At 39.1% G+C, this 14,390-nt stretch overlaps 1 protein-coding gene across 3 annotated transcripts in view; it reads left to right on the top strand.

Moving 5' to 3' along the window:
- The window catches only part of CEP89 (centrosomal protein 89), a 43,344-nt gene extending 28,954 nt beyond the window's left edge, over positions 1 to 14,390 (top strand). For 2 of the 3 annotated variants that reach the window (XM_082320694.1, XM_082320693.1), the window contains 2 exons: positions 5,654 to 5,823; positions 12,644 to 14,390. In XM_082320694.1, the coding sequence (XP_082176820.1) occupies positions 5,654 to 5,823; positions 12,644 to 12,878 (405 nt within the window). In that variant the 3' untranslated portion in view covers positions 12,879 to 14,390. Of the gene's footprint in view, positions 1 to 5,653; positions 5,824 to 12,643 lie in introns of those variants that run through there. The other variant, XR_014229083.1, reaches the window with a different exon arrangement.

Genomic DNA, 14,390 nt, shown 5'->3' with positions numbered 1-14,390 from the left:
TTTTGTCTGAAACTGTTCCAGTTTCCTCATACTTTTCTACTCAGTCATAACTGTGAACTTACTGGTAAATTATTTGCATTTTCTGCCACTCATACCAAAGTACTGCTGCAAATCAGAGAAGAAATTAATATCCCCAGTAATTTTGGCCATGTATCTCAGGCATTCTGAACCACCTGCTAAGTAGAACCTATCTTTCCATCTTTGCTACAAAATCATCTATTCCCAAGAGTTCTGCAACGAACCCAGGAAACAAGGTCCTCTTAGGAGACCAGACAGAACAACAGCACAGTGCCTACCCTGTGTGACTGCGTGTGGCTTGTTTTGAGCATATGGAGTAGTCCTCCTCTACTAAAAGCTACTGCCTACTAACCTATTTCAGTGTATTAATTTTAGAGGTATTCTCTAATAGGCTTTAGTTAGCAACAGACACTGTCTCTATCGCAGCAGATTAATTTTTCCTTGTTTTATCTAAATCACTGTGCTTAACTCCTGAGTGATGCCTGTGAGGATGACCAGCAGCTAGAAGTCACCGCTGGTCTCCACAGAAACATGCTTTCATCTCTGGCAAGTGGCTTTTGTCTCAGTCAATCCTATTCAAGCAGTGGATGGGAAATGGAGGCGCACATTATTTTAGCACGTTCTCCGAAGAATCAGAAACAAAAGAGCATCGTTTGCTCTTGACCTCTCCATCACAGCCAGAACGGACCTCTGGTCCAGACATAAATCTTGGCCTATAACTGCAGTACAGAGTCATATAATGGTGACAAACCCCAAAAGTTACCAAACATCCAAAGTTGCAAAAAGTTAACCCTTCTAAGACTTTTAAGAATTCCCCTACCTACTTCCAGAGGTGAGCAAAGGCGTGAGCCCTTAAAAAAAAAAAAAAAAAACCACACACCACATGTGTATACTTTTCTTTTTCCCTGTATGCTGTTCTTCAAGGATGATTATTTTAGTTTTTTAAGTTTTGTGTGTTGGTTCCTTAAACCTTCTAAAAAGAACAACCACTCACAGGTAAAGATCCTAAAGGAAAATTTCTTAAGCACAGACAGCAGTTTTATGAACTCAAAGATTCTTCTTTAAAAAAAGTAGTGCTAGGTTCTTGCTAGAATATTTTTGGGGGTTTCCAAGCCAAATAATAAATTTAGATTGACAATTTCAGAATAAGAACAAATGACCACACCAAGGCCCTCTAAAGTACACTTGGTAGCCAAAATAGTTTGCAGAGAAGCTAGAATCACCTTAGCATTGTAGGTAGAAAATTCCAAATTGGCATCTGGATACTGAAGTGATGAGTTAGATCAAAGCCTCCAATTTGTCACAACAGCAAACTACAAAGTCACATTTTCTACAGCAGGATTTTGCGTAATTACGATTCCTAACAGGAATGTAATTATGGGGTTTTTTGTGTGTTTGGTTGTTTCGGTTTTTTTAAACAACTCTTCAGTTGTACAGTAACGGATCTCCCCCCTTCCCCCCCCCCAGTATTAACCTACCACATCTGAGACCTACTTGTACCTCCTTGGGGCAAAAGAAACTGCATATATCAGAAAGTTTAGCAAGTTACTTTGTTGCTAGAGCTTGAGGAGGAGGAGGCGGCTAGACAGTCTCGGCCAGGAGAGTGGTGGCATGTTATAAAGCAATGGAATTAACAGTAAACGTTTAGCATTAGCACATTTAAGTATCTTTTAGAACTTCAGGTTGAGCCTTTTGAACCATTTAGGATAAACATGCAGTGTAAGAAGAGCAAATATTTCCTCAATGTTGCCTTGATGCTACAGCCCAATATTTGAGTTGTTCATCTGTCCGACTATTGTAGCAGCGCTCTGTTTCATAAAATGAGTAAAACTACGTCACTTGCTGTGTTGCTCAGAAAATGGAAATTCAGCATTGCCAAATACTCCCTCAGCTCTCAAAAGCTTGCTATTACCAGGAAAACTCCCAGTTTCTTAAAAAGAAGTTTCTAGCCTTCCTGGTTACAGAGATCTTTAAAATTTGACAAGTTCAACCTACAAGTTCAAAAACCGGGGGGGAGATTAAGCAAGTAAACTCGAGGCTTCTATTTATGCAAGTTCTGTTCTATATGGGAATAGAATACTTCATCATACTCCTCTTTAGGGTAGGAAAAAGAGAATTAAGATAGAAATAAGTTAAATAGGTTAAAGAAATAGAATAAGATAAGAATAGGTTAAAGAATAGAGTAAGATAAGACTAAGGAAATATCCTGTATAAAGTGATTTCTCTAGTGAGCTATTAAATTTTAAAATAATTCCAGCTTTAAATTTATTTCACAATATTGGATTAGTTTGGAAAGTGTTTTATGTTCATGGTGCTCATGAATAAAGTAAGACTCAAGTAATAGAAGTTTCAATTTCCTTTTCCTGTGTCAATTTTATCTTATGGCTTTAAAATAGAAAGTCAGTTCTGTTTATCTAATGCTACATTATTTTTTGTCAAAGCAGGTCACGTACACACACAACTATCTCACACCTTTGGAGACACAGTTCTAAAGTTTCTCCAGCATAAACAGCTTTTTCCTTTTTAATTGATTTCCCAGCTATTTACCCTTCATCTATGTGCCAATATCAATCTGCAAAAAAGGAGGCTTATTTACTGTGGCACATAATATCACAACTACAGCTGAACATCATCATCATTTGGTTGGCTTTTGAATTTAAAAGTTCCTACATTTTACCCACATCCTTTTCACAGAGACTGAATAGAGGCTTTAAGAAACAGAAACAAACCCTTAACAGACCAGAAATCTAGTGAGGAAATGTTTTTTCTATTAACGCCACCGTACTGTCTGACAAAAGACATTCTTTCACTAAACCTTCTGAATACGTAGGCTGGCGCTTTTCATCTGTCACATCCAATTTGACTGGGAAGGTTATAGGTATAAACATTGTCCTTGTCTACTACTAAAAAGGGACTCCTCCCCAATATATGACTTTTTACACAGCCCTGAAGATAACTGTGATCTTAATTAACGTATTTTAGAAGTTTTTAGTTGTCACGGGAGACAATTGGCAATGTTCCATAGCACCCAGTAAAAATTTCATCAGGGTTCCCATTACGGGACTATTCTGTCAGGATCAGAATTATAACACTTTTTATAGAAACAGACAATTTTCTGCAGATGGTACTTTGATTTATCTCTTTTGGAAGGGACAATACTAATTTTTACTGGTAAAGGATAGGAGAAAAACAGTACATGGTTGACAGAAAATAGCTTTGTTGCCTCACCAAGGATCTTGGCACCAGATCGTTACATGTATCATGGCCAGCAGCCTACGCTTGTAGAAAAAAATGTTTTGTTGGCTCTCTATCCAGAATTCTCCAATTTCTAGTTTGTAATTCACTACACAAGGTGTGAAAGAATTACGGTGCCCAGGAGTATTCCTTCCTGAAACTACTTTAGAAGAGCGTAAATTATGTCTTCTTCAGTACCAGCTGCTGCATCCACGACCATTCCTCATCTTGGGTGCTTCCTGTATACCTGTGACGCCGTGACCTTGGGCAGACCACCCTTTTCAGCTCTAGAGGAAAATATTATCACTTCCAGCTACGTGTTATCCCCCTCTTCCTTGTTGTCTCTACCAGTCTGTTTACTGCTACCTGCTTTACTTCAGAGAAAATGAATAGGAGGTTGTCTTGAGCAATTCAAAGGTGCAGCCTGCTGTGAAGGACCCTAAGTCCCAGCAGCTGCAGGTGTCAGCATGCCCAGAACCACCCTGACCTGGTCTGGCTCCCACAGGCGAGTATGGAGCTGTCTACGCCCTCTTCACCCATCCTGCTCAAGTTCTGCTGGGATAGCTTATGCATTTTAAATAGACTTAGTTACGATCAATCATAGGAGCAAGATCAGAACTACGTATCCCTCATATCTAGTTTCATGCCCTAATCATCAGGTCAGAAAGTGGTGCACTTTTGCCCTTTGCGCCCCATTGATTTTACAGCCATTCTGCACGTGTGACACAGCTTCAGTTGGCAAATGAAGAGCAGGCCAACAGAGGCAGCTATGGGATATGTAGGAGCCACAGGCTTTAACCGTTTCAGAGTGCAGCTTCAAACACAGACCTCCCGCTAGCTGGATGGTCAATGACCGCTAGATAAAAAAATGGATTTCACCAATACTATTGGCTGCTTTCTTTAACAGCCTTTTATGTGTTAAAAGGGAGAGGAAGGTCTCTCTAGTTCTCCGAAATAATCATAGGCACCTGCCCTAAAGAGAGCATTTCAGGTTTCGGGTCCGGAGCTGGAGGCGGCGTTTACCGACAGAGGTGGAAGCTCAGCTGTTTTCCTGCGCTTGCGCTTCCTCTAGGCTAGCGCTAGCAACCCTCTCCGCAGAGGGAACGTGTTCACCTTTATCCTCCCACAGCATTACAAGCACAAGCATCTAACTCTGCATTTTGAAGACTTCTCTGGGAATCTAAAAAGCTGAGTGATGCGACTAGTTCACTTGCAGGCTTCTAGTTCTTTTCTTAGAACTGACAGGGAAAAGCTAGGAAAAAACACTATGGCAGTCAGCCTTAAATATTGAGTGACTAACCCTCTAGGTAAGTATTATTATTTATCACTATCTTAACTCCAGAAAATGAAGCTCCAACATGACACATGTTACAAGAGCAAGAAAGGAAGCAGTTTGTGGAAAGGATTATGTCGCTTGCAGCACATACCTAAAAACGCCTTTTTTTTTTTTCCTTCTTCAAAAGGCATTGTCAAACTTTCTGCTCCGATTCAGATGAAGATAAACCTTAGTGGTTAACACCTTAGATGAAACTTTATATTAGCAAGCCATAAATAGCAGTATTTTCAAAGCTTCACTAAATAGTTTGCAGTTTTATTAAAGGAGGTGCTTCCATCCCAAAACTCTGTCCTATAGCCTATATCAAACATTGCATTCTGCGGAGACAGTAACAGTTTAAGCATTCTGCTTGGAATCATGAGAAAAAAGCTAATATTGGATAATACCTGTTGTTTTTGTCGAGAGCAGCAGCATGTAGAAATGTGTAACAATACACAAGCCCTATTTTTCAGTTCCTCGTGTGCTTATGTAATTTAATGGGGAAGTTATTTCAGAAAGCAAGGTCACTTTGTACAAAAATGATTTCTTGTTTTTTTGAGATTAGACCAATATATTTGGTTATTACTGCCAATAAGCAAAAAATCACTTGTGCTTCACTGAACAGAAGGAACTATTATGTGAAGCAGCAAGATCTTTTAAAACATGAAGCCACTCTTTTCTTCCCCTTAAGATTAAAGAACTAACAGAACACGAACGCTTTTTCATGGTATAAGCCGATAATTATGACTGTTGGAGAAGCGGTAAGCAACATGTACTATAAAGTGTAGCTTTGCATCTCAGAAAACAAACCCATTTTTTTGCAGCTAATTCTTTTCACTCATAAACCAAACAGTATTCACTGTACACACTGGTTTTACATGCAGAGCAAAGTACAAGTGTAGTACCTTCAAATTAACAAATAGGTAAAAAAACCATAATGCAACCTACCTGACATATTTAAGCAAGGCAGCACTGATGTAAAGATTAAACTGCAAATGAGCATCTCTGGCTATTTCTTTTGTTGGTAGTGAGTTGTCCTTATTTCTCCTATAATCACATTTTTCCTATTATCTTTAACCCTTACAGGTATATAAAAAGAAAGCAGCTGGGAAGCTTGGAGATATCAGTCTCAAGATGACTGAGCAGGAGAAAGAATTTGCCGGGAAGACTGCTCAGTACCAGCAAGAAATGAAGCACCTCCAGCGTCTGCTGCGAGACAAACAGGAAACCCTTGATGAGGTGCTGCAGCAGAAGAGGTAAGTCAGTCACAGGCAGAAGCAAGCCAGTTAGATGTGACCGGTAAAAGGGGTGGGGGAGGCAACTGCACACAGCCACAAGCTCTTGCTTTTCATCAGAGCCTCATATAGTGTATTCCCGGTATCTTTGCTCACTCATCTTTTAGCTATACCGAAAATGCGCAACTGTTCCTCTTAATTCCATCCTTCCCAGCTCCAAAAAAGACCCTTTGAAGAAGGAATTTATTCTGGATGATTACTACTCTTTGTAAGACTTCTTCTTAAGAAGAATATCAATCTGAGCCTAGTCTTTGGTGATTTGGAGGGTCTATAAATCATCAAGATATATGTTAATTATTTAATAGCATCTTCTACTAAAGGCTGAACACTTTCCCCTCCACACCCCTCAACAGTTTTCAGAACAGTAGGAAGTTAAAGGAATCTAATGAGTACACATATGATGGGTTTCCCTTTGAATCTACCTTACTGTTCTGTTAATAAGTGACTTAGATTGGCTACATGCAGAATAAAAAGAGGAAAAGATAATTGAACGGATTTATACAAGCTTATGACTGTTAGTGTTGAAATACCTTTTTAATATAGAGTCCTTTAAAGGTATTTTTCCCCTCTAGTAGTGGAAAGCTTCATAGCACGTTCATATTATCAGCATACAGGAAAAACTTTTTACAACTGAAGAGAGGTAATTAAGCAGTCATTTTGCAAGTCACCTCTGCCATTGTGAAATAATTGATCTAAAGACAATAGAAGAACAGGGCTTGGAATCATCTGCCTTATATCAGCACGGTTCCTCTTAATTACTTTATGCAGTGCTATTAAACAGGTGTCAGTAGCTGGGAATTATACAATCAACATCCCACTAATCTCTAAAATTTTCATGAGAAAACAGTATTTTGACTATTCTACATTTCTCTGGAAATAGTTATTTAGCATTTTTAACTAATTAAGTGCCTTTCATACCTCTGGGCTCATGTTACAATTTTTTATAGTAGAGAACAGCTAGTTAAATAAAGAGGTTTTTTTCAACGTAGGATAGAGCATAGTGCAAAGTCCCATAATATGGATCATTCAAAATCTACCTTTCTAGCCTCCAAGTAGGTAAATGAGATGATGTAACACAGCCATGTCAAATAATTAATTACACTTCCCATACAGTATACTAAATCACTTTTTCCTCTTCAGTCTGAATTGACCCTTGTTTTTCTTCAGTAAGCACACAAAATTAATACTTGCTACTAACTTTTAAGCAGCAAGGACTGCACCTGGAACTACAACACAGTAGTCCATTCAACAATATGATGACGAAGAAAAATGCTTTATGGAAAAAAGCACAAGATGAACCTCACAAAGAGATGTCTTGCATTTCTGTAGTCTCCTACATTAATGAACAGTGTAATTGGCGACTGCCTTTTTCTGGTGGTAGTTAAGCCTTAACAGTGTTTATTGGAGTATAATATAATGAACACAACTCTGAAAGGGAAAAATAATTTTTATGTTCATCTTTCAAGTTGTATTTTGGTTCATCTCATCATCCACTATTTTCCTTTTATAACTATATTAAAAGCTCTAGATTAAAGAAATGAAATGTCACTGAGAAGTCAGCTGAATTCTACACCTATGTAAGAAAGAATATATTTTGATTCTTATAAAACAAAATCAATAAAGCCAACTAACGCCATGGCTGATGCTGTTCATATAAACTAGTTCCCTTATGTTCCTTTATTCATCTCAAGTATTGTGGTAATATAAAGTAGTTTCCCAAGGTAATCCAAACACATATGTACTCTGCTCTGCCTATCTGCCAGCAATTAAACACGTATGTTGGTCAGCTTTGTGTATTTCTGGTGTTAAAGGGCTTATTATTTTCTCTCTCCGTTCCCTCTGCAGAGTCACAGGAGCAAGGAAGGGAAAGTTATTTGTAGTTTAGATATTGCTTGTCATCTGTAGCTTGGCAACCAAAGTCACCAGTGCCAGGACAGTACTGAACAGTTATATTTATTTCCACTAGCTCTGTTTAGAGAGTAAATTTATAGTCCAGAAAACTGTCTAGCTGATAATGTTTCAATTCAAAATACCTGTATAAACATTAAGGTAAGCACATACAATAAATATATCGTATATTAGATTCTCTAATTTCAGTGTTTAAGTAATGAAAATCAAAGTAGCATGCCACATTTTAAGCAGGAAAGCCAGTTTAATTTAAAATATAGCTGAAGGTATGCTGACTATTCGGATAACTGATTTTGTATTTTATTAAAGTTGCAATTTCTCTTAAGGAAGGCTATAGAACAAATTTAGCTACTTTAAAGGCACTGACCACAGTCAGCCCAGTCAAAAGCACTGTAAGTAGGGGAAGACTGAAAACTTTTTCATATAATTGCTTTTGCTCTTACCTTTAGTTTTATGGTAGCGGAGTCAGGAAATCATACGAAGTCTGACTTAGCTACTGACATGAACTTCTTTATCATAAAAGTTTACCATATCTATTGGTGGTGGTAAGTTTTCTTGTAAAACAAGGGAAGGTACCACTTCAGGTCTGGAAACAGCACAGTTCTTTCAGCGAGATGCTGCATCAAACAGCCGCACCTTCTTAATCTGAACAGGACTAGAGCAAACCTGAGGGATGGCAGGCCAGCACCCTCTGACCACGGCACATTGCACAGCGCCAGCGTGCCCAGAGGTAGAGTCGCTGCAGATCACGGCGTGTTCACCAGTAATGTCTACTGAGACATTTGCACAGTAGCGATACTCATGTGCTTCCTCATTTTTGTTTCTTCTCTCATCGTTTTTAACAAGTCTACATCCAAACTAACATGGGCCTCATAAAACAGAACAAAGGTGACCTCCCTTTAAAATTTTCTCCCTTCCTGCATCACCTTTCACCTGATGACAGAAATCAGGGTTTGCCCTACTTACCCATTGCATCCAAGGGAACAGAATTTTTCCACTTGGTTTTCAAAAAGAAATGCATAGAAATATAATTGTTCTTTTGATAAATAGAACCTTTTGAAGCTTCTAAAGAGATGCAAATTTTACCTTCCTAGAAGCTGCTGTGTAGAGCCTTCTCAATAATTACAGCCTTTGCTAGAGCATATTGGAAATTCACAGCAACCTTTTGCCTAAAGCAACTGACGAGAAAGCAGTATCATTTTCTGCTCTTCAGGCAGCTGATAGTCATAATGACATTTTTATTGTTTACAAGTAATCTTATGAGTCATCTTTATCACACACCTTTCCTTAAAGGAAATACATTGCGTGTTTCGGATATAAACAAAGTTGTTAATATGGTTCTAGGGTAGAAAACCAGGTTCGTAAACGCCTCAAGTCTTACCTCACAGGACACTTACCTTTATGAGTTTTCTAGGTCACGAGGTATTTCATAAGCCTTCTGCAGAGGAACAGTACTTTAAGGTAGTTACAGCTGCTGCACTTCGGATGTTAAATGCAGGTTTGAAAGCCCTAGTAGTGAAACTGCCTGAGACTGTCCGCAGAAGAGGGTCAACAGTAGAAAAGCTTCACGGCTGTGCACAGGCAAGGAAGAGGAGCTGTCTTACCTGTAAGGTTACATATAAAATTGTAACCATGATAAAAATTGTTGATCTTTGTAATAAGGATTATTTAAATAAACTGTTACAGGATAGATGAAAATTAATTCTTGAGCCAGCAGCCCAAACAAGATTCTCAGAGATTAAGGCTGAATGAATTCAGTTCAGTGAGGGCAGAAAACTCTGTCTTTTGTAAAGAAGAATCTGCTTCTGTTAACTTTTTCATCGTCAAACATCAGTACAGCATTGGCGTTTTGCTTACTCTCAACCACATATAAAACCTTACATTTTGGCTAGGTTAGGGGTTGAATGGAATTTTTATTTATACTCATTTAAGTAACAACAGCCTACGTTTATGAGAAACAAACCTAATGTTTTTTGCCTAAAGATGACTGGAAACAGGATACATTTACTACTGAGTACTTACCTAGTTTTTAAATGCCAGGTGACAAAGACTTGTGTTTGAAGAGTGACCCAGCTGCCATGGGCACAGTGGAATGGCCAGGGTCACATTAGGCTGTGATCCGTACAGGGTAATGTCACAGCAGCCGTAGTCAAGGATAGTGATGCTTTGCAGAGCTTGAGGGAATTTCTGGTGAGATCCAGAAAAGTGTGAGAGAAGGGTCGTGAGGGCCATTGCCCAGTGAAGTAGGAGCAAGGAAATTTTGGTGTTGAGAAGAAAGTACAGACCATCAGCAGCTGTGGTAAGCAAGCTGCTATGTAATCCAGGTTCCTAAGACAGCTGGGAGGTTGTGACGAGCAAGACTAAAGACACCCCCTCCCCAACCCATTCTGCTGAATGTATTTTTAGATTTTGATCGGGTCAGAATTTTAAAACAAGAAAACCCCAGAGAAACAAAAACCGCTGTCTAACTACAGCTGGGTCATAACTGCTACTTCTCGGATGCTCACCTGAAGACCAGCTGAACGATAAAAGCAGCACATTCTGCCACACTGAAAAGACGTGCCGGCGACTGCAGCATACTGTGCCGAGCCAGGGGCACCTGCAGCGTGCCTCCTTGACAACAACATGCTTCGACTGCTCATTCCAAAGCAAACTCAGCGAGCACTTTCAGATTCTCCATCTCTCAGCTCTGTTTAAAAATTAATCCTCCAAGAAGAGTTCAGATACACCACTACCTCTAAAGGCATCTGTTTCCTTGCCACTGAAGTAATTTTAACCATGTGGATACTTTCAAAATTAATCTCTTGGAACTATTTTTTCTAAAATCGATGCAGTGGCTATTGAACTGAATGTATGGACTGAAAATGAACATCCCATTTGTCTGGTATGCTGACAGCATTAATCTACAATTCAGAATTCAGTGATCTTTAGTTTCACCTTCTTCAAATTTTCTCTGCCTCAAGGTCATACAAGCATTAACATTGCAATAAACTTTACAAAAAAAAAAAAGTCTTGGTTTTAGAAATTAGCAGGTGAAATAAAGCCTGAGTAATGTTCTGCACTACAATAAGGGTAAACCAGATTAAGCTCTTGTATATTAATAGTAGAACATAGGAGCGCTGTGCATGCTGCACGCAGACTCCAGTTGGAGGGAACTGGCAACAGAGAACAGGAGCTTGTCCCTATGGAGATATAAGTGTTCATTTAAAACCAAAACAAGATGATGAAAACGTTTCAAGATCACTATACAAAGGGCCAGAGACAACCAATGGTGCAACTCAGGATGGCTTATTGGGGGAGTTCAGTCACCTAATTTTACTCTTTGTGCCTCACATCCCCCAAAATGTAAGCTAAAGATAACGGTAATTGCCTTTGTAAAGCATTTTGAAGCATATACTGACTAACTGGTAGCATTAAACACTCTTCCCACTGGCTCAAGGAGAAATATACTTTGTGAGAACAAAGTCATCTACAGCTTTGGTGTTTCAAAAATGAGAGATTGCTTCTCAATAGCTTTTTAGAGACTTGGCAGAAATGGAAAGGTCCAACTCATTAATGTGGCTTCTCATGTTCTCGGGCAGAGTGTTGGGCTACGCTTAGTAACTGTACTGCTTTCACCTGCCTTCTTTTGCTTTAATTCTATTCTTAATGACCTCTTCCACTACCAAGAGTTCATTCCAAGCAATGTATACAAGGATAATCTTAAGGCCTTCTCAGTAAGGTTGGTTCCCCCCCACCGCCCCCCCCATCTTTCATCTATATATCCAGTCATAAAGTGAAACACAAAATGAGCCAGTACTATGTCTGGGCCACTTTTTACCACTTTTTTTCCTCAGCATTATTGATCACAAAGGGCTCTGTAAGTCCCGATTACATGTTTTCTAGTATACACCTTTTGCCAGAAATGTAGCCTGACAGCATGTAATCTCAACACATTTATGTTTTGCATTGATTTGTCTCTTAATTTTAGAGCCTGGTATCCAGAATTTGTGTAAAGGGCTAGCACTATCAGGTGCTTCAGGTGGTGGCTTGCAGTAACTGAGAGAGAAGTCTATACCATTAAGATTTGTGTGCTCATTTTCTATGCAATAGCTTTCCTTTCCACTTCAAATGATCTTGATTTTCTGATTATTTTGTACTTTGACATTTACTGCAAGTGAGTTAGAGGAAAGCTTAACCTTGACCAAATATAACATAAGTCTGCTGCTGGAATACATTGCATTATTAAATTATGTTAGCTGCCATGTTTGAAAAATAACCTTTTTCTTGAGAAAAAACATTAAATCATTAATTCATTTATGCTTGGGCAGTCAGAGAAATCAGGCCATAAGGTTATAATGCCTTAAGGACTGCCCTTCGCTATCTTTGCCTCCCCTGAAAAAAAAAAAAAAAAGTTTACACCACTTCTGCTTGACCTCCACAAGAAGGCATTAGCTAAGCACAAAGTCTGACGCTCGGGTTGTTCAGACATTTAAAAATTTAGACATTTTTAGCCCTGGAGTGGTGAGATGCAGAACTCCGGGCAGGCGGCAGTAGGGACGTACCTGTTACCCGAAGCAGAACCGCAGTCCCTGGTTCGGTGGGCAGCGGCAGTCACGATGCTCGGGTCTCACGTGCACCGCTCTTGTGTGCGTGTAATAAGCCAACTTATTACACGGGTCCAAATCTTTTTTTCTGATCATATCCTCTCTAGCATTACACTTAGTGGGCTTTTTTTAAAAACAAACCAGGAGCTAATTTCAATCAGATAATTTCAAGTATCTAAGTACATGCAGTTTATAATTTGCTTATCCACAAACTGTAATTACATACTGCTGAACAGTGTTTTTAAAATTAGGATTTCTTTTTTTGTTTGTTTGTTTGTTTTTTCTAGGAAAGTGGAAGGGGAACTTGAAATCATTTGGGAGTCCACATCGAAAGAAAACAGGAGAATGAGAGAACTCTTACATAAATCCCTGGGGAAGAACAACATGTGGAGTACTGTCATGGCTCATGAGCCACACTTGGATGAAGTCTCTCAGAAGGACCTAGTTTATGGACATGATTTTAGCTATTGTGATGTGAAACCTCCATCCCCTACTAAAAATGAAATTCAAGAAGAATCTTAGCGATAAGAAAAAAGATGCATTACGCATCTCATCCGAGAAAGAGACCTCAGTGCCTGAATTCGACTTTTTCAACGCCACAAGATGTAACAGAACATTTACCCTCATCAAAATTACTGTGTATTTTAGTGTCAAAATGACAACAGCATATTCTCCAGCTGTATCATCAATAGTGTAAGTCTAGCCTAAAAATATAACTCTGTTTTTCTGAAGAAAAGGCTATTCCTTAAGGCAAAATGTGGTACAGCTCTAAATTAACATAAAAAGAGAAGTATCCAGTTAACAAGATAAACAACTGGCAAGCTTGGTGTTCTGGCACAGACACTTACCTTGCCACAAAACAAGCAAACAGCAAGATAGAAAGCCTCCAATATGGTAAATAATCACATGTGTTTTAATTAAAAGGTCAAATTTCAATAAATTCTTCCCAATTCACCAAATAAAGTATAGACAGAGTATGGTCAGAGTTGAAAAAATGTGTTGTCTGTTCTTGTTACTGGCAACGAAGCATCTTGACATCCCGAGATGTCCTTACACCAGATTATCTGCCAAAAAATCTTGTCAAGGACAGAGAAAAATTTGACTGTGAATCAGACAAGCCAGACACATCCTGATGACAGCCGGTGCTGCCTGAACGCCCAACTGTCCACTAAGGCGATTCACAGGAGCCCAGGCGTCAGCAAGTTCCTACCGTAGCTTTGCCAAGGGGACAGGATGCCAGGAGAGGACGCCGCCTTCCTCCAGATACTCATCTTCATCCCACTTCAGATTCAGGAGCTTCAGGAGCCACTTTTTTCCCCCAGAGCATTCTCTGCAGCAGTGCCAGCCTTTAGATTATTATGACACTTATTTGTCTTAGCTTTCATAATTGCTGATTTTTCACAATATTGCACATCAGTGTTGGAGTAGTTACATGTTGGTATGAAGTGATTTTATTTTGGATTTACATACAACTTGTTGGATCAGCTTTTTGCTTTTGCTTCATTTCTGTAACAAAACCTAAATGGTACCAAAAAACTGTAGCAATACAAAAGACCTGTAACTATCATAGATGTATAATATTAGAAATAATCAAAGAATCTCATTGGCTTTGATCAAAGTTAACAAAAAGAGTAGAAAACAAAAGTTAAATCCCCAAAAGAATACATACATACATACATGCCTAGAAAGTTTCCTGCTTCCCCGAGGTGTTTTCCTTCCAGGTGAGGCCATGACTGAGCCAAACAGGGTTATGTAGGAAAGGGGAGGGAGAGCACCTCCTGTCACACCACTGTATTCAGTGGTGTGTGTATGTACTGTTCCTGAAGCCAGCTTCCGCAATACAGTGCAAAAAGTCAGAGACTCCACAGGCTCTCAAAGTGCTTGCAAAATCTTTGCGCACTCAGTTATCACCCTGATGAGAGACAAAACACCAAGGGAGCTAAGTCATAAATATATACGAGTCCTACAATCAGTGGGATTTTAATATGTACTTTAGTTAACTTTCCCTTAGCAGGGAATAAAACAAGTGCAACA

Source organism: Platalea leucorodia, assembly GCF_965183815.1.
Source record: "Platalea leucorodia genome assembly, chromosome: 8".
Lineage (NCBI taxonomy): Eukaryota > Metazoa > Chordata > Aves > Pelecaniformes > Threskiornithidae > Platalea > Platalea leucorodia.
Note: the sequence above shows the minus strand (reverse complement) of the source record. Positions and strands in the feature narration are given on the sequence as shown.